The sequence below is a fragment of the Gymnodraco acuticeps genome, unplaced genomic scaffold (assembly GCF_902827175.1).
Source record: "Gymnodraco acuticeps unplaced genomic scaffold, fGymAcu1.1, whole genome shotgun sequence".
NCBI classification, from domain to species: domain Eukaryota; kingdom Metazoa; phylum Chordata; class Actinopteri; order Perciformes; family Bathydraconidae; genus Gymnodraco; species Gymnodraco acuticeps.
The window spans coordinates 72,371-97,049 of NW_022991270.1; the positions used below are offsets into that span (position 1 = coordinate 72,371).

The 24,679-nt window shown below is 39.9% G+C and overlaps 1 protein-coding gene across 1 annotated transcript in view; it reads left to right on the forward strand.

The window, feature by feature from the left end:
• The window catches only part of LOC117562062 (chloride channel protein 2-like), a gene marked incomplete at its 3' end in the record, with an annotated part of 82,037 nt that overhangs the window by 51,917 nt on the left and 5,441 nt on the right, over positions 1–24,679 (forward strand). Inside the window, 5 exon segments of the mRNA XM_034239838.1 lie at positions 1,322–1,392; positions 2,510–2,584; positions 5,645–5,677; positions 18,930–18,968; positions 21,450–21,554. Of these exon segments, the coding sequence (XP_034095729.1) occupies positions 1,322–1,392; positions 2,510–2,584; positions 5,645–5,677; positions 18,930–18,968; positions 21,450–21,554 (323 nt within the window).

Here is a 24,679-nt window from a genome sequence, read left to right on the forward strand (position 1 = left end):
ATGTGCATAACAGCTACAGCTTGGCAATGAATGGAAATCTTATTCAATCTAAAAATTGAACATGTGATAAATTCAACATTAAAACAAATATTGCAATAGACATAGTTGTGCAAATAGGCTGCAGGAATAAACAAGTATGTACAACTAACATAAGATCAGATAAACCCATTTTTAAATTAAATACAGTCCAGTAGAATAAAAACTGTAAACTCTAAATATTTCTATGTGGAAGAATAGCAATGTTTCTCAACCCTAGATGTTTTAAATGTCTCAAATACATATATTTTGGGTGTAATTAAGAAACAGTAAGACTGGAATAAATACAATTAAATTTAATCCATAATCTGGTGTCATATCTCAAAAACACCAACATGATTATGATATATGTATATACTGTACAGTATACATCTAATGGTGAACATAACTGCTATTTTGTCTTAGTGTGTTTACTTATTGTGTTATTAATAAGGTGTGCATACTTCGCCATTTAAAATAATCACTTTATCTTCTGTGTGTGTGTGTGTGTGTGTGTGTGTGTGTGTGTGTGTGTGTGTGTGTGTGTGTGTGTGTGTGTGTGTGTGTGTGTGTGTGTGTGTGTGTGTGTGTGTGTGTGTGTGTGTGTGTGTGTGTGTGTGTGTGTGTGTGTGTGTGTGTGTGTGTGTGTGTGTGTGTGTGTGTGTGTGTGTGTGTGTGTGTGTGTGTGTGTGTGTGTGTGTGTGTGTGTGTGTGTGTGTGTGTGTGTGTGTGTGTGTGTGTGTGTGTGTGTGTGTGTGTGTGTGTGTGTGTGTGTGTGGGTGGGTGTGTGGTCTGCCAAGTGTGTGACGGTGAGAACCATAGGAGAGGATGAGTCAGATTTGAAAAAGGATCTCGATAGAGTTTCTGTGTTTTTGTTCCTTCAGGCTGTGATATGGTTTGACACTTTTTTTTCTCCAAGTTTAATAATTCATTTTGTTTTGGACGAGTGTGTGGAACTTTTGATATTTGATTTGTTACCCGGGGTGAAGAACTTGAAGTAACAGAAGTTCCCATGCTGATCTACGTGCTGGAATATCTTCTGTAGAGCTGAATATGACATTATCTGTAGTCAAGGTTTCCATGCAATCTCAGTGAAGACCAGTCAAAGACATGTTTTAATATCCTTGGAAGATCAATGTCTTGGGACAGTTTCTTTGCAGATGATGCAGCTGTATTTATAATGCTTTTTTAGATATAAGGTCTGCAAACAGATGTATCTTAACTTACTCATAAGTATCTAAAGCTTGGACTAATAATATCTGGTGATTTCACTGATTTTGAATCTCTCTCTGTCTCCTCTTTTTAGGCCCAAATGATAATTCAGGTATTGCTTTAAAGGACCTGTTCTGCGCCAGTCCCGACACAGAAGGCCTGGAGGTGAGAGAGTCATGTCCTGGAATACACCCAACACACACACACACACACACACACAGACACACACACACACACAGACACACAGACACACACACACACACACACACACACACACACACACACACACACACACACACACACACACACACACAGTGCCTCACAGTGCCTCACACATCCTGTCGTTCACACATTTTGCACACCCACATAGTCTTATGCTATCTCTCACATACAGTCCTTCACGCTCCACAGTACAGTACCTCCCACACAACACACACACACACACAGAGAACACACACACTGCATAATTTCAGTCCGCCTCAGTTTAAAACCTTTTTTACTTTGTCTTTTAACATAAAAATAGGACTCCTGTAGCGCCACGCTAACGGCGTTCTTCCTAGCGTTTCAATTTCTTTCCTCCCAGTACAGAGTGGTGCAGGGATGACATATTTTTGTAGGCCGACATGGAAATTAGCATCACACTCGTTCCCTTGACAAAAAGCAATGACATTTTCGACTGGATTGCATAAAACAAGAACCTTTCCAAACAAACGTTTATGATACTTACACATTTTGTTCGGCAGGATAATCTCCACATATAAACACCACTGGAATCACTAGAAGTAAAATGCAAAAATTAGCGTATAAAGGAACTACAGCACGGTCACATGACTTCACTTCACCACCGCTAAGCTAAAGGTGGCTAACGTTAGCGTATAAAGGAACTACAGCACGGTCACATGACTTCACTTCATCACCGCTAAGCTAAAGGTGGCTAACGTTAGCTTATAAAGGAACTACAGCACGGTCACATGACTTCCCTTCACCACCGCTAAGCTAAAGGTGGCTAACGTTAGCTTATAAAGGAACTACAGCACGGTCACATGACTTCCCTTCACCACCGCTAAGCTAAAGGTGGCTAACGTTTGAATTGTACGCCATTGACTTTGAGGCAAGGGAATTGTAAGTGGTAAAATGCTGACTCATTTCCAGGTTTTTAGGGCTCATTCTTGCACCACTCTAATGCAGTGAAATCTTCGTCATAGTGGCGTGGAAAGTGTTTTCTGCAAAGTCACACTATGTTAACATTGTGTGCTTATCTCTGGTCGTTGAAAAAAAAAAGAAAAACAACAACGTGGAGAGCCCCGTGTCTCCTGAACTCAGGAGGCCGTCCAAACGAGTCCGGATATCCATAGTGGTAAGAGCCCCCGATCAGGGCTACCCAAATGCCTGGAATCCGCCCGGCAACAGGTTCATCAGCCAATCAACCAATTATCACCTCCTTCATTTCATTTTCCGGGGCTAATCCCAAACGCCGATAAACTGTCCGTCTGTACCATCGAGCCAACAAAGTGTTGAACACCCTCCTCCTTGTACAACCTGTAACCCAACACACTGACCTTTAACTGTCTCTAGCTGCTTTGTGATTGGCTAAGACAAGGATCCATTCATCTTAATGTCTTTTCATTGGTCTAATGGTCAGTTGAGGTTACAAAGATCATCTAAAATGTCTGCTTATTTACAATTCCAACAATTTGCTTTCTTAAGTTGGTCCTTTAAACCATTATATCCAAACTTTTTGAATCCCTTAATTTGGATATTTCTAATTTTAGGATAAAAAGACAGTTTATGAACAATGACTGGCACAATTTTTTAACGCCAGTGTCTACATTTTGTACAAAAAATGTCTAAAAGAAGCGTACAAAATTGAAATGAGTGTACAAACATGTGCTTTGAATGTTATGTTAAGCTTCATGTAGTAAAGCCAGAGTTTCAAAGGGTTTTCCAGAGTCCACAAAGTTGTGCTTGACTTACTTAAGAGTTAAATAAAATACAAGGTAAACAAACATCTAAACAAAAAACATAAGATGTTATCACATGCCCAACATAATGCTAATTGGAATCGTATTGAAACAAACAACATCAAGAGGCCTGTGATAAGTTGTTTTTCAAGCTAGTGTTAAGACATCATAAAAACAATATTTAAAAAGATACATGTTGTCATTTTAAAGTTTTAAAGAGTTTCAAAGAGTCATATTAAATATAGCTTTTCTGCAACATGAAAATACCATTAAGAAAGCATTTTGCATCTGTAAAAAAATATCAAATACCTGTCATCTTAAAGTAACATGTGGTTAAGTGGTCAACAAGGAAGAGGCTGTTCAACCAAGCATGCTGTCCATCATCAGCTGTTTCACCCGAGGCGTCCAATCAGTGACGGCCTCACAGGACACGCCTTTTTCCTGGAGTGATGCAGAAAAAATCCCATCAAGTTTGTTGTAATTGATCAAAAAGAAACGATTGTATTCCACGTGAAGCTTTGGAGCACGTTCCTCTGCATGCAGCGTTCAATATCCAGAGAGGAGCGTCATATCTCTTCATTAGCAACTTGAATGACAGCAGCAGCTCAGATGAAATGATGATGCATGGCAATACCCGGGAGATATTGGAAAAAGATCACCACAAACTGGGATGTAGCCTGCTGTACAATTACAGGCCACTGTGCATTGGTGCACGCCGACGAATGGAACGAGATTATAAATTGAGAAAAATGATTGTACAAAAACAGCTGTAGCGTTGGATGACAAATTATCAGATATCAATTTCTGAAAATCAAAAACGATTGAACTATTTGTGTTGGCCGATATGTTACATTTTCCCCAACGTTAGCCTGACAAATTGCAATAGCAGATACATTCACGCCGGTTTTTGTGTGGCACTGTGCCCACTACCATCTGTCCACTTTTCCGACAAACCCCAACTCTGGTTTAGTCCAAATAAACCCTTTTTCAGAGAGTTAGAGCTGTGCTTCCTCTTTGGGGGCCTGACCCTGACCCTGACCCTTAAACTAGAAATATCAAATGACGGTAAAACATTGGAAATATGGATTTAGCCAATAGCCCGATATAATTAATGTCCAATCTCCCCAACCCTAATTTAGACGTATTCCCACTTTTTAATCTTTTTGCAATCAGAATCAATTATGTATTCGTGATATACATTATTTTGCTCTCAATATCTGAAAATATAACACTATTCCGCGTCTCACAATCATGCATAGAGATTTGTGTTGGCCGATATGTTTCATTTTCCCAAACGTCATTCTAACAAATGGCAATAACAGATACATTCACGCCGGTTTTTGTATGGCACTGTGCCGCCTACCATCTGTCCACTTTTCCAACAAACCCAAACTCTGGTTTAGTCCAAATAAACCCTTTTACAGAGAGTTAGAGCTGTGCTTCCTCTTTTGCGGCCTAACCCTGACCCTGACCCTTAAACTAGAAAAATGAATTGACAATAAAACATTGGAAATATGGATTTAGCCAATAGCCCAATATAATTAATATCCAATTCGCCCAACCCTAATTTGGACGTATTCCCACTTTGTAATCTTTGTGCGTCGATCAGCATCAATGATTTATCTAGCTCAGTGTTTCTCAAACTTTTTCATACCAAGGACCACTTAACCAATAAAAAAACACTCGCGGACCACCTAACTCCACAAATATCCAAAAACACATCGTTTTTTTACAAATCGCCTGAAAATGGTACAAACAAGTGGCAACATGTGTGATGAAGGTGTTTATCTGGGCTATATCATGCAATCAAAAGTGAAACTTAAGCTTGTTCCATTGCGGAGATATTCCCGCGAGAGTGCGAAAAACTTAAATGTATTTATTTATTTCAAATGTGAAATGTTACCAATATACTCACGGACCACTAGGGGGCGCTCACGGACCACCAGTGGTCCGCAGACCACAATTTGAGAAGCACTGATCTAGCTCTTATCAAATTAAATGTACAAGTCATTGTAACATTATTTTGCTCTTAATTTCCGAACATCTAACACTATTGAGCGTTAGACTCGTAGAGATTTGTGTTGGGCGAAATGGTATATTTTCCAAATGTCACCCCATCAAGTGGCAATATCAGATACATTCACGCTGGTTTGTGAGTAGCACTGTGCAAATGTACCCTTTTCCAGAGAGTTAGATGTAAGAATGCACTCGTTCTTTTGGGGCAGACCCTTAAACTAGAAGAATAAAATGAAAATAACACGGGGGAAAAATGCATTTAGCCAATAATTGGCCAATCCCCCCCCAACCCTTAATTGGACATAATCCCACATTTGATCTTCGTGCGTCAATCAGCATCAATAACGTATCCGTGATCTAGCTTCTCTCAAATTAAATGTGCAAATTATTGTAAAAAAAAAAATGTTACCCATCAAATATGATGTCATCCCCTGTACTAGGAGCCACCAACGATCTTAAAGAGCTACTTTGTGGTGAGCATGTTATCCACATTTCTAACGAATATTTCTGTTTCAAGCAGTGTAACGAGACCAGATGTTGTGCCGTGTCAAACTTGCACTGTTTGTTGCATTGAGTCCAGAAAGACCAGCAATTGTTTTTGTACTAAAGGGAATGTTATGTATTATGATCGGCAGATTGAGTTTCCCGATTGCATTTATTCACACCAACTGTGAAGACATTACGCCCATACATATGGACCGTGTGTGTGTGTGTGTGTGTGTGTTACTCTTGTTTAAAAAGTAGTGCTGCTGTAACTTAGCTTTTTTAAATGAAGACGTGCTCGTAGCTTCTTCAAAACGGCCCTGACTTTGTATTGATTCTGTATCTCATTGCATTATTATATCTGAAACTAGCTTTGCTCTCAATCTGAACACATTTAAACGGAGGGCAATTTAGGCGTCTTTTATACAGAGATGATGCACTCCAACGGTTACTGTCAAAAAGCTACGTCTAATGCAATTAGTGACCTGCAATTACTCATCAGCCAAAGCTAAGATACTAGAACATCCTGTTAACCACAGACCTTCAGTAAATGCTCATATTTCTCCCCAACATCACTTTAATGTAAACATAATTCAAGAACACACTATTCTCCCGTCTGGCAGTCATTTTGGTGTCAGTGCAACTCTATTAGCACTATTAATGATTACACTTGAGGCACTTTAAGGAGCTCCATTAGTTTCACATGTCGGGGATAATTATTGAAGTCTGTACACATTTTCAATCATTCACAAGCACACAGCGCTGTCAGATCATTCTTCATCCGTCGCTCCGAGGCTTGTGTGTAAACCCGTTTCTGTGCAGCTCATAAATTACTTTGTTACGGCTGGAACTTTGCTGAGAAGTAAGGAAAGAAATACAAGATTTTGCTCTTAAAATTGGCCATTCTCAGCTAGGAAACACCACAAAAGAATTCATCACTTTGGTTCCCAACACACTCCTTTGGTGCTCAGAAGTCAGACGTGCCTTGAGGAACTAAACGAAAAGTAAAAAATGATGAGCGTTTTTTCATTAGGTGGTGTACAGAGTGAACCCTCCAGCGTGGGTTTCACATCATTACAGCACAATGCTCCGGTTCAGATGTGTAGCAGAAACTGAATGACCAAACACATTTCTTCGAATGTATTAATGAAAGGGATGAATCACGAAATGTTCTACGTTTCACACATTACCAGAATCTGTCTGTTACAATACCACAACACAGTTTGCACTCAAGTCAGCTAACAATCATGTATTATCCCAGATAGGGGGCCACGTTAAAGGTCCGAATCTCAAATAAACTTTCAAAAGCCATTACTGTTTCCACTGTAGTGAAATTCAAAAGAATCTCGTTATGGATTCACCGCAGCATGCTGCATTATTACTGGGAAATAATTGAGCCTGTTAGTTGTTAGGTTCAGTACATGTGGGGATAACAAAGAGTATAATAACACCGAGTCAATGTGGTAGTATTGATTTGATTTGTAATCTCAGTCATTTAGTGGCAGGTTTTTTTGTTAAGAAATGTTGAGTTATATAGTGATATTTAGTGTCTCTACTTTAAAGAGTCCTCTCCTGCTGATGTTCAGGTGTATATCAGTATGTAGTGTCTCTACTTTAAAGAGTCCTCTCCTGCTGATGTTTCAGGTGTATATCAGTATGTAGTGTCTCTACTTTAAAGAGTCCCTCTCCTGCTGATGTTCAGGTTGTATATCAGTATGTAGTGTCTCTACTTTAAAGAGTCCTCCTCCTGTGCTGATTGTTCAGGTGTATATCAGTATGTAGTGTCTCTACTTTTAAAGAGTCCTCTCTGCTGATGTTCAGGTGTATATTTCAGTATGTAGTGTCTCTACTTTTAAAGAGTCCTCTCTGCTGATGTTCAGGTGTATATCAGTATGTAGTGTCTCTACTTAAAGAGTCCTCTCCTGCTGATGTTCAGGTGTATATCAGTATGTAGTGTCTCTACTTTAAAGAGTCCTCTCCTGCTGATGTTCAGGTGTATTATCAGTATGTAGTGTCTCTACTTTTAAAGAGTCCTCTCCTGCTGATGTTCAGTGTGTAATCAGTATGTAGTGTCTCTACTTTAAAGAGTCCTCTCCTGCTGATGTTTCAGGTGTATATCAGTATGTAGTGTCTCTACTTTAAAGAGTCCTCTCCCTGCTGATGTTCAGGTGTATATCAGTATGTAGTGTCTCTACTTTAAAGAGTCCTCTCCTGCTGATGTTTCAGTGGTTATATCAGTATGTAGTGTCTCTACTTTAAAGAGTCCTCCTCCTGCTGATGTTCAGGTGTATATCAGTATGTAGTGTCTCTACTTTAAAGAGTCCTCTCCTGCCTGATGTCAGGTGTATATCAGTATGTAGTGTCTCTACTTTAAAGAGTCCTCTCCCTGCTGATGTTCATGTGTATATCAGTATGTAGTGTCTCTACTTTAAAGAGTCCTCTCCTGCTGATGTTCAGGTGTTATATCAGTATGTAGTGTCTCTAACTTTAAGAGTCCTCTCCTGCTGATGTTCAGGTGTATATCAGTATTGTAGTGTCTCTACTTTAAAGAGTCCTCTCCTGCTGATGTTTTCAGGTTGTATATCAGTATGTAGTGTATCTACTTTAAAGAGTCCTCTCCTGCTGGATGTTCAGGTGTATATATCAGTATGTAGTGTCTCTACTTTAAAGAGTCCTCTCCTGCTGATGTTCAGGTGTATATCAGTATGTAGTGTCTCTACTTTAAAGAGTCCTCTCCTGCTGATGTTCAGGTGTATATCAGTATGTAGTGTCTCTACTTTAAAGAGTCATGCTCTCCAGTACAGGTTAGCTCTGAGTGTTAGCGATGCTAATGTAAACACAGACCATATTACGTCCAAAACAGTCGGGCATTGTTTCCGATAGCAACGTTTCTGATTGGGCCGTGGGTCCACATTTCAGATATTACGTCATATCGGACGCAAATCTGGATCAGCTCCGTTGTTCCCCCGTTTTTAGAGATTTGGGTACGGAGGAAAAGAGAGAGGGTTTTATTTTCTGACGCTGCGTGAGTTCCCGACACACCGGGGACACATTGATGTATAAAAGACAGAAAGTGCATTTTCCATGATAGGTCCCCTTTAAGTTGTCTTTTTTTTGCACATTTTCTTGATTAAATGAGTTATCTTTATTTTATTTGATATTATCTTTTATATTATTTACTTAGTTTTATATTTTTATTGCAAATGTTACTTTAATTTCATATAGTTGGATGAATAATTGTCTTAATTTTATTTTATCTTTTTTTTACTTGCCCATTTTTACTTTAATCGCAGGATTATACCAATTTATTATTATGTTATTTATTTTATTTGATATTATCTTTATTTTATTTTGTATTGTTTTATCTTCTTATTGCAATTAAAATGTTACTTTAATTTCTTATGCTTATATAAACATTTTTGACTTTATTTGATATTATTTCTCAAATATCCCCCACTGGATAAAAACACATTTGGATTCTCTTTAAGAAGTTACAATTTTAGATAGAATATTATTTCATTTGCGCATAGTTTAACATCTCCCCTCTTCACTGAATCCTCAAATTAAGATCCTCAATACTTTAATAGAGTATTAGTGTCATTTCCTTCTCACAAACGGAGGAGAAATTAAGTTATTACTTCCCCTTTTTTCAGCTCCACACTCTCCATATGTACTCTTTGTTTCTGAATCTTAGCTTCGTCTCTGCTTCACACCCCTGGTCTCAAATAGGTTCTGTGTCTGTCACACGCCTGCCCTCCTCCCCCTCCTCCCCCCTCTCCTCCATCTCTGCTGTGAAATATTGATGCAGGTAAATGACATCAGCAGTCAGAAGAAATGATGCCACCGCGCCTCTCGGTCTCTCCTCGCTGTTTTTCTCATTATTTCTCCCCCACTCTTGCGTCTTGTGTAATGCCTCGATGTTTTATTTATGATGGCCTCCATTTTTTTTGTTTGTTTGGCACCTCCCCCCCCCTCCCCTTTATTCCTTTCAGTTGTCGGGGACTGTCTTTTTTTTCCCCGATATATTACAGATGCAAGACAAAAAAGTTTCACATAAGTGTTGGTCGAGCGAGTGTGAGTGTGAGTGTGAGTGTGTGTGTGTGTGTGTGTGTGTGTGTGTGTGTGTGTGTGTGTGTGTGTGTGTGTGTGTGTGTGTGTGTGTGTGTGTGTGTGTGTGTGTGTGTGTGTGTGTGTGTGTGTGTGTGTGTGTGTGTGTGTGTGTGTGTGTGTGTGTGTGTGTGTGTGTGTGTGTGTGTGTGTGTGTGTTTTCAGTTGTTCACTAGTGACAGAAATCAAAGATATAGAAGTTTAGTGAAAGAACAGCAGATTTAATAATAATAATAGATTTAATTTGTTAGCGCTTTTACAGGTGCTCAAAGACGCTTTACAGATATAGTGAAAATAAAATAAAATAAAGGAACAACAAATAAATATATAGTTAAAGTTAAAGTCAAATAATACAAAAACAATCACACATTAAAAGCCAGATTGAAGAGGTGAGTGTTTTGAAGGTGGTGAGGTCAGTGCAGTCTCTGATGGGTTGGGGGAGTGAGTTCCAGAGGGAGGGGGCAGCGACGGAGAAGGCTCTGTCCCCCCAGGTCCGGTGATTGGTGCGGGTGGGGATGGATAGGAGGTTGGCTTCTGATGAGCAGAGGCAGCGGGAAGGGGTGTGGTGGTGCAGCAGGTCTGTGAGGGAGGGGGGGGGGGGCTGATTGTTGAGGAATGATTGTAATTGTTGCTGCACAGTAGATCAACTTTTTGGACATTTAAACCCAGTAATATTATGAAAAATAACTGCAGCATTTCCCAATGCTCGTTGATTCAGGGAGATAATGAGATAAAGTCGCTGTGACATCTGGAGCCTCGTCTGCCGGGGACAATTACACACATTTCACTGACGCTGGCTACCAGCTGCATTTAGGGACAGTCCATTATACATGGGTAATGTGCAGTTTCTGACCATAGTTCAGAACAAAGCTAGAATATATATTAGTGACATCATCAGCGTAAAGTTGATGTTTTCGATTTACTCAAAGTTAGAAAGAAATAAGCCAGTTTTGAGAAGAAGTCCTGACGATTAGTTCTTTATATTATTTTGACCTAGTCCCACCTTACTATATGACAGGTGTACAGTAGACCCATTTAAAGTGAAGCATTAAAGAGATAATAGGATATCTTCGTAACATCTGACCTACCTACTTTTACTCAAGTACAAGATCTGAGTACTTCTCCTTTTACTCAAGTACAAGATCTGAGTACTTCTACTTTTACTCAAGTACAAGATCTGAGTACTTCTCCTTTTACTCAAGTACAAGATCTGAGTACTTCTACTTTTACTCAAGTACAAGATCTGAGTACTTCTACTTTTACTCAAGTACAAGATCTGAGTACTTCTACTTTTACTCAAGTACAATATCTGAGTACTTCTACTTTTACTCAAGTACAGGATCTGAGTAATTCTACTTTTACTCAAGTACAAGATCTGAGTAATTCTACTTTTACTCAAGTACAATATCTGAGTACTTCTACTTTTACTCAAGTAAAAGACATGAGTACTTCTACTTTTACTCAAGTCCTAGATCTGAGTACTTCTACTTTTACTCAAGTAAAACACACGAGTACTTCTACTTTTACTCAAGTACAAGATCTGAGTAATTGTACTTTTACTCAAGTACAATATCTGAGTACTTCTACTTTTACTCAAGTAAAATACATGAGTACTTCTACTTTTACTCAAGTACAAGATCTGAGTACTTGTACTTTTACTCAAGTACAAGATCTGAGTACTTATACTTTTACTCAAGTCCTAGATCTGAGTACTTCTACTTTTACTCAAGTAAAATACATGAGTACTTCTACTTTTACTCAAGTACAAGATCTGAGTATTTCTACTTTTACATACCAGACCTGAGTACTTTTACTTTTACTGAAGTATAAGACCTGAGTACTTCTTCTTTTACTCTTACCAGACCTGAGTACTTCTACTTTTACTGAAGTATAAGACCTGAGTACTTCTACTTTTACTGAAGTATAAGACCTGAGTACTTCTTCTTTTACTCTTACCAGACCTGAGTACTTCTACTTTTACTGAAGTATAAGACCTGAGTACTTCTACTTTTACTGAAGTATAAGACCTGAGTACTTCTACTTTTACTCAAGCACAATATCTGAGTACTTCTACTTTTACTCAAGTACAAGATCTGAGTAATTCTACTTTTACTCAAGTAAAATACATGAGTACTTCTACTTTTACTCAAGTACAAGATCTGAGTACTTCTACTTTTACATACCAGACCTGAGTACTTCTACTTTTACTGAAGTATAAGACCTGAGTACTTCTACTTTTACTGAAGTATAAGACCTGAGTACTTCTTCTTTTACTCTTACCAGACCTGAGTACTTCTACTTTTACTGAAGTATAAGATCTGAGTACTTCTACTTTTACTGAAGTATAAGACCTGAGTACTTCTACTTTTACTCAAGCACAATATCTGAGTAATTGTACTTTTACTCAAGTACAAGATCTGAGTACTTCTACCTTTACTCAAGTACAAGATCTGAGTACTTGTACTTTTACTCAAGTACAAGATCTGAGTACTTATACTTTTACTCAAGTCCTAGATCTGAGTACTTCTACTTTTACTCAAGTAAAATACATGAGTACTTCTACTTTTACTCAAGTACAAGATCTGAGTACTTCTACTTTTACATACCAGACCTGAGTACTTCTACTTTTACTGAAGTATAAGACCTGAGTACTTCTACTTTTACTGAAGTATAAGACCTGAGTACTTCTTCTTTTACTCTTACCAGACCTGAGTACTTCTACTTTTACTGAAGTATAAGACCTGAGTACTTCTACTTTTACTGAAGTAAGACCTGAGTACTTCTACTTTTACTGAAGTATAAGACCTGAGTACTTCTACTACTACTGAAGTATAAGACCTGAGTACTTCTACTTCTACTGAAGTATAAGACCTGAGTACTTCTACTTCTACTGAAGTATAAGACCTGAGTACTTCTACTTCTACTGAAGTATAAGACCTGAGTACTTCTACTTCTACTGAAGTATAAGACCTGAGTACTCGTCCCACTATGAAAGTCCTTTGAAAGATATTTCAGCCAAGAAACGGGATTTTGAAAGATTTAAATATTAAATCGTTGGGGTCAAGAGCTACCACCTTCACAGTATGTTCAAATGAAAGCAAGTTCTGTGTAGTATAACAAAGACTACTTGACTCCATTAAAAGTGTCCTTCGGGTATCTGATAGGGACAATATTCAGAGGACAGGATAAAGCTTTCATTTCCTGAATCATTTCACAGAGAGAGTGAAATAATCTGCTGGAGATGAGTGTGATGTACTCGCTGTAATTTGTTTTGTGAACTGGTTTGATGCTCTATCAGATTCTGCCAGGGTGAAAATGTATTTCAGTGGATTTAGAATATTTAAAGAACTTAAGGTGGTTTTCACTTTGATCTGCTCACGTTTCCAAAGAGAAGCCAGTCTTGTTGTGTTTCCCAAAGAACAGAGCTGTAGAGTAAGGATGCACGATCAAAAAATAGCTTCATGTTTCTCGCATAACGTTCGAGTTGTCTCATTAGTTTCAAACCAGTATATCATATGCATTTTTAATGGTATTCTTTCTATGAATAGCTGCGAAAAGTGCAATCGCAAGCAGTTACTCGCTCGCTCTCTCTCTCCATGTGTATAATACACAACTGTACATGTTCTATTATACACATTTCTGTTGACTATCCAAATGAAGCGTTGCCACAAGACTCAAAGGCGGTTTGCTCCCACAGTCTTCTTCGAGTCCGTAGCAATCTCAGGTTCTGCCAGCATCGGGCACAGGCCACAGCTGATGGGGTAGGTTCTGCCAGGTCGTCTGGACTGCACCGCGGGGCATCGGCACATTCCAGTAGGTGGGACATTGTCTGCACTGATCCACTGCTGCACGTGTCTCCTGTGGCTTCAGTTGAGCTACCACAGTGCGATTGATCGTTAACATTAACTACTCACCATTTTTACAACTTTTCCCAAAGCTCTTAAGACTCTTTCACAGCCCGCCATTATTGTTCAAACCACTGAGTGTTTAACGATGTTATTTGACATTTGAGTCTAATCAGATATGCAGAAATAGATCTTGAAAGCAATAAGGAAAGTGAGTGTCAGCAGAGAGGAAGTCAGCCGTTAGTTCCCTGCACGAGTGATCTGTAGTTATTGCTGCGATGTGTCCCTGTTGCACCATTTAGTGTGGTGCAGATTGAAACATCGAGCATAAGCATGAGGGATGAACTCCACAGTGTCTTTAGCCATCATTGGAAGAGCTATTCAGAGGATAGAACGACGAACGATGAAGATATGAACTTCATTAGACAGAAACTGCAGCACTTCAATAATAACTTATCACTTAAACTCCTTGTTCGAGATAATCCGTTCTATTAAGGGACATTTTATTAACAGTGCTATGTATCACATGTGGATCACAGGAGGAATGTGTTTTGTCTGTAATTTGAGGTGAAAATGCAATTTTTCGCCAACCTATATGGGCTGTTTGTGCTCTCCAAAGAATAGAAAGTAAAATACAACGTTTATTACAGGTTTGAATACTTTTGAAGCATGCCACAGATATGCATTGTTGGTGTTTCTGTGTCTTCCCTCGAGAGGTTTGTGGATAAAACAAAAATATCTTAGTAGCTTTCACGTCGACTGTCAGGATTTCTGCTACAAATATTCCTGTTTCCTAGAGAGGATGGATTAAATTGACTTAGGTGAAGTTCAAGCTTGATGTTTTGGTACTAAAATATGTTCAGATATTCATGGGTCTCAGCTGATCCCAATGAATGATGGTGGCACTTTTACATATATTGTAAATAGTTGGATTATTAGATCAATAACATTTGGTAAAAAAACATTCATGATCCCCAGTGGATGACATCTATAAAATGAATTGACCTACTAGCCTTTCATCTATGTCATCTATAGGGTCAGAAATTCTCTACAAAATGTTAGTTCATTACCAAATACCTGCTAAACTAATGACAGCCCCACAAGCCTTGTGTTTATTTTATTAGCAAATGTTAGCATGTCGAGCTAATGTCATGACCTGGCTCTTGGCCATAACAAAAGTGTGGAAAGGACAAGATATATGAAAAGATATTTATTAACAACAATCCAACGTTAAACAAAACTAACATAAAGGCAGGGCAAAAGCATAAACAAAAAGGCTGCTCTCCCAGAACAGGTCTTCCGCGGAGAGAGTGATCGAGAGTCTGGCTCAGGCCTTTTACTCCTCCAGCCAGGCGTCCTCAATCAGCGCTGACAGGCAGAGGGAGAGCATTAAAGGGCCACACACACACAGCAGGAGATAGCAAAGCAGGGGTCGTCACACTAAAATGTATATCTGCTGAACGTGAATGTGCTAGCATTAACATTGTGAAGATGATAGCATGCTGATATTAGCATTTAAGTCAAAGTTTTGTTAACAGAGAAATAGTCCCAACAACAAACTGTCCTCAATGACTTTGGAGATCCGGGAAAACACATAGTTTTTTTAATTATATTTTAAATTCCCTTGGGCAGCATAAATAAAACTAGTTCATAAAAGATGGCGAAGCTTGAAGAAATGCAAAGAAAACACAAGGGATTATCGTCTCTCAGACTTTGGTATTCCACTTGTGTTGTTGTTTATGTAAGAGTCCTTCTGTGGTCAGCATGCGTGAAGGCGTTATTGTGAATGCCGTGAAATAAGTAATCCTACTTTTTGGTGAAATTGTACTTACTTCATTGTGTGAGTATGCTTCCTAAAACTTCCTGAAGTGACCCTTTTTAAAATCTGAGCGAGATGTTGGATTAAGATAAAGAAGACAAAAATGCTAATCCCTCCCTTCAGCTAAATTGGAAGTGTAAAGAAAGCCTTCCCACTTCCCCTTCTCTCTGCTGTGGGCCGAGAGAAGGAAGAATATCTGGAACGAGAGGCTGCTTTTAATCCAGAAATCTCTGTTCATTATATGCTTAAACCAAATACATAATCCTGTGTGTTCCCAGCTGACCTGGTCTTGGATGGTTGCCACTGATGGAAAGATGGATAGCTTCAGGGGGAAAACGTAGATCAACAGACCTCTGTAGTCTTTGTCTGGTCACGGACATACAGCGCAGCGAGCAATACAGCTTCATCTGCCTTTTGTCAGCACTCTCGCATGCCTCTGCTCCCACACACACTTATTCAAATCTCATTTGAATATGCCCACACGGTTGCTCGGATTTCACTGTCAGTCGTTCTCACAAAGTTTCGCTCTCTCACTTCCCCAGACACACACACACACACACACACACACACACACACACACACACACACACACACACACACACACACACACACACACACACACACTTCTCCCTAACTCCTGTATCCAGAAGCTGAGATTTGCTCTCTTAATAGAGCAGCTAATCTCTCTCAAAGCATCTATTTAGCATGCACAGTCCAACCTCTCTGTCTCTCAAAGACGCACCTTCTTCTGCAAATACACACACACACACACACACTCACACACACACACACACACACACACACACACACTCACACTCACACGCACACAACGAAGTGATTTGATCTCTCCATCAGTCTTTAGTTTTACATTTTCTCCCCGTCAACACCAATGGTGACATTCAGAGTGCCCTTGTGACAAGCAGAATAAGTGTGTGTGTGTGTGTGTGTGTGTGTGTGTGTGTGTGTGTGTGTGTGTGTGTGTGTGTGTGTGTGTGTGTGTGTGTGTGTGTGTGTGTGTGTGTGTGTGTGTGTGTGTGTGTGTGTGTGTGTGTGTGTGTGTGTGTGTGTGTGTGTGTGTGTGTGTGTGTGTGTGTGTGTGTGTGTGTGTGTGTGTGTGTGTGTGTGTGTGTGTGTGTGTGGTCTCACCGGCTGCCGCTTACATAATGCTACAGTAAGGCTCCTTTTTTTTTTTTTACCCCGCGGCAACAGTTGCTAGGGTTACCAACAGGTCATTCACCATGGCGATGAGGATAAATGAGCTCAGGGCTCCCATCAGCCCCTGGGTCACACACACCATGACTCCCTTTATCTAATGCACACACACACACACACACACATTCATGTTTTCTTCAGTACGTTGAAGGTAAATACTTGTACTCAAGCCCCTGACTTAACACTTAGAAAACCTATTTCACAGCCCATCACACACACACACACACACATGGAGCTGAATACACACTTTGTGGAAACATCTTCACACATACCATGACTCCCTTTATCTAATGCACACACAAACACACACACAAACATACACACATGTTTTCTTGAAACCTGAGAAGTAACCTTGTGGAAACATTTTCCATCCCATAGTATTCTCAGAGCTTCTCTGAAAAGCACAGGGTTGCTTTGACTCGTGCGACAACCTCAGATTATAAAAAGCTAAGTGGCTTGAACCTGCATTCTCTTTAATAACCAGCAGGGGGCGACTCCACTGGTTGTATTTGTATTTTATTTTTGTACAAAATCAATAACATGAGGCCTTAAGTGCATCATGTAAACGTGCCACATCAAGACATAGAGGCTAATTTAAATAAAATGAAGATCCACAAAAAGTCAGATTTGATTTCTTTCTGAAAGGGTTCACGGTTTTGCTCTCTAGTTTGAAGTCTTCTTCAATACTAAAGTCCACTTAGTAAATGATGGTCCAATTTAGAGTATATGTTTGACACTTTTATTCAGCAGTGAGCAAAAAATAAGTCAGATTGTATAGAAGACTTATGGCGCATTTCCACTACAGCGGGTAGCCCCGTTTAAGCGTCCTTAATCGTCCTCAAGCGGCCAGGCCAGTTTTTGGTGGCCTTTCCATATAGCCTAGCACCGCCTAGTGGGTACTTTTTCCCTCTTTTTCCGGCCCCATAAAATCGTGGTTCTATCAGGCCAGGGCTGAACTAGTGACGTCAACACTCTCGACTGCTGATTGGTCAGAGAGAATCGTCACAAGATTGCGCGCAAGATCATCCCTAGCGTCGCATATATATCTAGAAGCAAGCTTGCAGCATTTTTATACACAGCATTTTTGTAAACGGAGGAGCTACAAAAATGGCAACGTCAAAGAAAAGCACACGTGGTCGACCGAGGAGGTGACGACGTTCCTACATCTCATTGGGGATGATCAAATCCAGCGGGAGCTCGACGGAGCAACAAAGCCGATCGCCCCGCCTACACTGCGTTGCTACCCCAGGTTCTAAACTGTAATGGAAATGCGCCACGGCCTCGGACGGCCAGCGAGGCAGCCCGAGGCCTGAGCGAGGACGCTTAAACGGGGCTACCCCGCTGCAGTGGAAATGTGCCATAAGAGAAAATAACTTCTCACTTTATTTGCTACCTCAGTTAACATTTTCCTGACCAGTTTATGGTCTCAATCTCTGGTTGTAGGTCTTCTTCAATACAGCATGATCATAATTTAGTAACTTATGGTCCCAATTAAAGAAAAATAGAGAATGAAGCAGTGTATGTTTTAGGGCGGGGCTACCTTGTGATTGACAGGTTGCCACCATTTTGTTTTCCGGTATTGGTGTTGTGTTAATCGTAGGACTTTCACGGTGTATTTTTCGCTGAATGAAAATGAATTGTAATAGTGATCAGGCAAAACAATCTTGTTTACTACTTGGTTGTACCTTCCTCTGTCCTTTCATGTCACTTCTGGCTCTCAAAAACCAAGATATGGACGTCAAAAAACCAAGATGGCAACGACCCAGATGCCGAACTCGATGCTTTAACACCGTGGCCGTTGTACACTTTGTTCTTCTATACAATCTATGGTGTAACTCCAGCTTATCAAACGGCAGCATCAGCCCGTCAGTTATGAGCCTCTCCACAGATCCATCATTATAATAATGATCATCTGCTCTGACATCTCATACATCACATCCCCCGCTCTCATTAAATGTACTGTAGTCGCTCCTTTAGTCACACATTTCTGTCCATCTGTCTCCAAGCAGAGGCGCTGCATCGCACTTACGATGTGATGCGTGAGTGAATATGTGTCTTCAATAAGTCAACTTACCTTCTGTGTGAAGTTGAGAAGTAGAAATGTTTGTGTTTGTGATAACAGCCGACTGGACATCATTGTTTTCATTTGTTTACCATTCGTCTCCCGCTTGTGTATCCGTGTTGTAGACTTCTTCATTTTACTGTGAATATATTTATATTTTCCGTGCTGACTGTTCTCCTTTTACTTTTTGTGTACAGGACGACGTAGAGGTGGAGGATGACATGACCATTAGAGAGGTGAGACACACACACACACACACACACACACCTTACAGCCAATCAGGAAAACAGCTTACAAAACAACAAGTGCTGACATTTGGCAAAACTTGAGATGAATTTATTTTTATTAGCACTATTTATTTTTGTGATTATGTATTACCTTCTCCAAATATGTCAGGTCAGGTTGTCTGCTTGGTTTCCTCTGAAAAACCCTTTTAATTAACCTTTGTGAACGAGTGTAGCATGGAGAAAGGAAGAACCCATTATATTTTGGAGAGGATAGGGAAAACAAGGGAGATAAACAAATTACGTTTGACTTTCGGTCAATCCATTATTTCCAACAAATAATACAATCCTACAAATATGTAGCTTCAATTTGACAAATGTGTGTTTATTCGAAGCTGCCAATTATTCCTCATTTAGTCCCAAAGTGTGTTTTTCTGACAGAAAAGTCAACGTGGAATGGCTTCGTTCATTTTGACTGAATGAGTGGGGGTTTTAACAGAGGTGGGAGAAGTACTCAGATATTGTACTTGAGTAAAAGTAGAAGTACTCAGATCTTGTTCTTGAGTAAAAGTAGAAGTACTCGGATCTTGTATTTGAGTAAAAGGAGAAGTACTCAGATCTTGTACTTGAGTAAAAGTAGAAGTACTCAGATCTTGTTCTTGAGTAAAAGTAGAAGAACTCGGATCTTGTACTTGAGTAAAAGGAGAAGTACTCAGATGTTGTACTTGAGTAAAAGTAGAAGTACTCAGATCTTGTACTTGAGTAAAAGTAGAAGTACTCAGGTCTTGTACTTGAGTAAAAGTAGAAGTACTCAGATCTTGGACTTGAGTAAAAGTAGAAGTACTCAGATATTGAGTAAAAGTAGAAGTACTCAGGTTTTGCACTTGAGTAAAAGGAGAAGTACTCAGATCTTGTACTTGAGTAAAAGTAGAAGTACTCAAATCTTGTACTTGAGTAAAAGTAGAAGAACTCGGATCTTGTACTTGAGTAAAAGGAGAAGTACTCAGATGTTGTACTTGAGTAAAAGTAGAAGTACTCAGATCTTGTACTTGAGTAAAAGTAGAAGTACTCAGGTCTTGTACTTGAGTAAAAGTAGAAGTACTCAGATCTTGGACTTGAGTAAAAGTAGAAGTACTCAGATATTGAGTAAAAGTAGAAGTACTCAGGTTTTGCACTTGAGTAAAAGGAGAAGTACTCAGATCTTGTACTTGAGTAAAAGTAGAAGTACTATGATATTGTACTTGAGTAAAAGTAGAAGTACTCAGAACTTGTACTTGAGTAAAAGGAGAAGTACTCAGATCTTGTACTTGAGTAAAAGGAGAAGTACTCAGATCTTGTACTTGAGTAAAAGTAGAAGTACTCAGATCTTGTACTTGAGTAAAAGTAGAAGTACTCAGATCTTGTACTTGAGTAAAAGTAGAAGTACCAGAGTGTAGGAATACTCTGTTACAGTAAAAGTCCTGCATTCAAAATGTTACTCAAGTAAAAGTACAAAAGTATTATTATCAAGATATAGTTAAAGTACCAAAAGTAAAAGTACCTCAAATTGTACTTATCTTGAGTAATAGTACTTAGTTTGAATGCCACATCACTCAATTACTCCCAAAAAGAAAAGGTAAGAAATTAAGATGAAAGGACAACGAAAAGGATAGAAACAGAAAACAGTTATCATTGATTATTTGTTTGTTTTTCAGACTAACATTAAAACCTTAAATCTCGGCTTGCACATCCCCACCATGACTCTTTCAGATTCCTCAATATCCCAAAGATGGGCCGATTACCCTGAAGTCTTATATTTTTGGATCATATGACATAATTCATAATTCATCCATCAACAGCACCTCTCATTTCCTGTCTGTCAGCCGCACATCCCTCACATTTCCCCTTCCTTTAGTCCTCTCTGTATCCCTCATCGTTCACCTCTCATACGTCTGCCGTGTCACTGCGTCCCTCTTCCTCGGTCACCTCCATCATTGTGTGATTTATGGAGTCATTCAGCTTCGGAGCCCGCTCCATTGATTGTCTATCAGAGGCTGGTGGTTTGTCAGGAGGGGTTATGCGTTTGTTTGATGCTTTTGCCTTCTGATTAGTGACTGGCACGAGGCATAAAGACATCTTCTGTTAAGAGGAACTATTGTACACGCTGTCACTTCAAGTCAGACCTTTCAAATAAAGAAATGAATACACATGTTGATGCACAATCATGGCTATGCCCTCACACGTTTTGGATCAGAATACAGATGTAAAAAGCTAACGTTAGGCTATAAAGGAACTACATTACGGTCACATGACTTCACGTCACCACCGCTAAGCTAAAGGAGGCTAATGTTGGGCTATAAAGGAACTACATTACGGTCACATGACTTCACGTCACCACCGCTAAGCTAAAGGCGGCTAATATTGGCGTGATGACATTTCGTCATTAGCAGACACTGCTTTTGAATTCACCAGTGGGATATTTACTGACATAATTTGTGTGTGTGTGTGTTGCAGATTGCAGAGTGGGAGGAGAGGCAGCTTGATGAGCAGGTCAACTTTACCAACTGCAAGATCGACCCCGCCCCCTTCCAGCTGGTGGAGCGCACATCACTGCATAAGGTCTGATTGTAAATACAGCTGTGTGTGTGTGTGTGTGTGTGTGTGTGTGTGTGTGTGTGTGTGTGTGTGTGTGTGTGTGTGTGTGTGTGTGTGTGTGTGTGTGTGTGTGTGTGTGTGTGGTGTGTGTGTGTGTGTGTGTGTGTGTGTGTGTGTGTGTGTGTGTGTGTGTGTGTGTGTGTGTGTGTGTGTGTGTGTGTGTGTGTGTGTGTGTGTGTGTGTGTGTGTGTGTGTGTGTGTGTGTGTGTGTGTGTGTGTGTGTGTGTGTGTGTGTGTGTTATTCACCCTGATTAAAAGGACTTCCTAACAATTGCTTCTAGGGAACGAGAGCATCAGCACTTCTTAATCGAATAAGGGAAGGAAAGTTAATTTGTATAATGCCTCTTTCCCATTTAACATAAGAGATACAAATGCATTTTAACAGATTTAAAAGAAACACAAGCTGATAAAAAAGGATATTAAAAGTAAAATGGAAGATAAAAAAAAGCTTAACATAATGAAACAGGACAGTAAAACCATAATGCAGTGTTTCATTGTAATAGTTTTAGCTATAAAGTTAACAGAAATGCTCGTAGTCTCTCTTTGTTAAGGATGTATACATCTACAGATACAATAACCACCAGTACCTTACTCACACCTTAATAAGAGGCGTGTGGAACAGTTATAGAGAATATAGAATATAAAAAAGGGCATTTCTGTCACACATTTACCATTTTTGTTTACACTGGATACTCCTGGGTGTGTATTGACAATGAAGGAGTATACAGACAATGACAGACACACACAGACACACACAAGCCAACCTTCCCTTAATAAGTGCAGCTTTTGGAGCATGTGTGGATTTACTTTTCTTATTGCGTCACCCTGGAAGAAGCTCACACACTTTCCCCAGTTGAAACCCTCACACACACACACACACACACACACACACACACACTCTTCTGGTTGTTGAGGCACCTGATGCCACCCATTCATAATGCCTCCCCCTCTCTCTCTCTTCCTCTGGGCTCTTTGTGAATACTCTTTAAACATTTAAGAGAGGGATCCTGCACCAATCCATCTCCCACCTCCCTCCACTGCACTCTGCCAAAAGCCAATACCACGCACAATCTCCTTCAGCATATTAAACACCGTCCAACGCCAACGCCACTAACACTGCGGTGTGTGTGTGTGTGTGTGTGTGTGTGTGTGTGTGTGTGTGTGTGTGTGTGTGTGTGTGTGTGTGTGTGTGTGTGTGTGTGTGTGTGTGTGTGTGTGTGTGTGTGTGTGTGTGTGTGTGTGTGTGTGTGTGTGTGTGTGTGTGTGTGTGTGTGTGTGTGTGTGTGTGTGTGTGTGTGTGTGTGTGTGTGTGTGTGTGTGTGTGTGTGTGTGTGTGTGTGTGTGTGTGTGTGTGTGTGTGTGTGTGTGTGTGTGTGTGTGTGTGTGTGTGTGTCCTACATCTGTTTACACAGTCACGTGTGGGGACTCGCCTCCCTTATGGGGACAAATTTGTCCCCATGAGGGGAATCATTCATTTTAGGGTGAAGACTTGGTTAGGGTAAGGTTAAGGGTTAGGCATGTGTTGGTTATGGTTGAGGTTAGGATAAGTCTCCAGGAAATGCATGTAAGTCAATGTAATGTCCCCTGAAGTGATGTATACATGGTGTGTGTGTGTGTGTGAAGTTATTCTCTCTCTACCTCTCGCCCGGCTCAGCTTCTCTGGACCTGGCTACCATTTATGTCCTGCTGTTTACTGTTGTGGTTGTTGTTGTTGTTCTGTGTTGACATGCAGGCCTTTCTGTAAAGGACAAACCTGTTACTTGGATTGTTTACATGATGCCGATATGTTTTCCGCCCCGAGCCTCTGTCAGCACATTTGAGAAGTGGCTAACAGGACTCAAAGCCAACACACTTCCCTGATCAGATGTTGTGACAGAGAAAAACATTTTTAAAGCAGATTTACTCAGCCTATCCCTAGCAGTCTAGAAGCTAACTGAAACCACTGCCTTCTCACAGGTTTAATGAGTGATGCAATTCCCTCGAAGCACAGGCAGACACGAGTTTCTCATTACGGGTTTATTCCTCTTCAAATCCACCGTGAAAACTACACATAAACAAACAGTATGAATGAGAAACCATAGCACCATGTTGAGTAAAGTAATTCACTGTAAAATAAATACAAACACAACAACATACCTCGTTGGCTGCATGTCCTGAAACAGAGGGAAGTACTCTTGAGTCCTTGTAACTTTACTAGCATAAACTTGAGGTTAAACTAAAGTGACGTGAGCCTGGATTTTAAGATGAATGAATCTTAATCTTACACACAAGAAATATTGCAACAAGAAATTATTATTACACTTTTTGAACTGAGCTTGGCAAGAACTTAAACTGAAGCTCAACATGAAATGCTGAGAATGAGTTTTAACCCTTGCAGACTTTACAACAGTTGACAACAATAAACCAGGCTAACCCTCCAGAAGTGACCTTCCCTTATATCAACAAATGAAAAACTAGGTTCGATTGTTCAGTTTATAAATTATGCATTTAAAAATAGATTTTCAGTCTCGTTGGTTAAAAAAGGCCTGACTGGACAAAGTTAACTTGGTTCTGCCCAAAGGTTACAAACTCCTCTAAAAGTATAGAGGAGGCGCCACCGTTGGGGCGGTGGTGGCGAAGTCGATAGGGACTTGGCTTGGCAACTGGAAGGTCACCAGTTCGAGTCCCGGCAAGACCAAGTGCCACCGAGGTGTCCCTGAGCAAGGCACCGTTCCCCACACTGCTCCCCGGGCGCCGTTCAAAATGGCAGCCCACTGCTCCTAACACTAGGATGGGTCAAATGCAGAGAAACAATTTCCCCACGAGGATTAATAAAGTATATCAAATCAAATCAAAATCAAAACTTGTTACTCAAAACATTATATCAAATGATCTTACATCAGTTCAAATGGCCGTAAATGTCATTTGAGTTCAATCAAAATGTAGGTAAGAAAGGAAGTGAGAAGAAAGATAACATTTTCAAACAATGTTTTTTTTATTTGGGCGTATCTATGTTTTAAACTATCATTTAAAGAACACTTACATTACATCCCTCATCCTTTTCCCCCGTGGTTTTCACTTCAGATTAAACGCCAAACATGACCCAATGA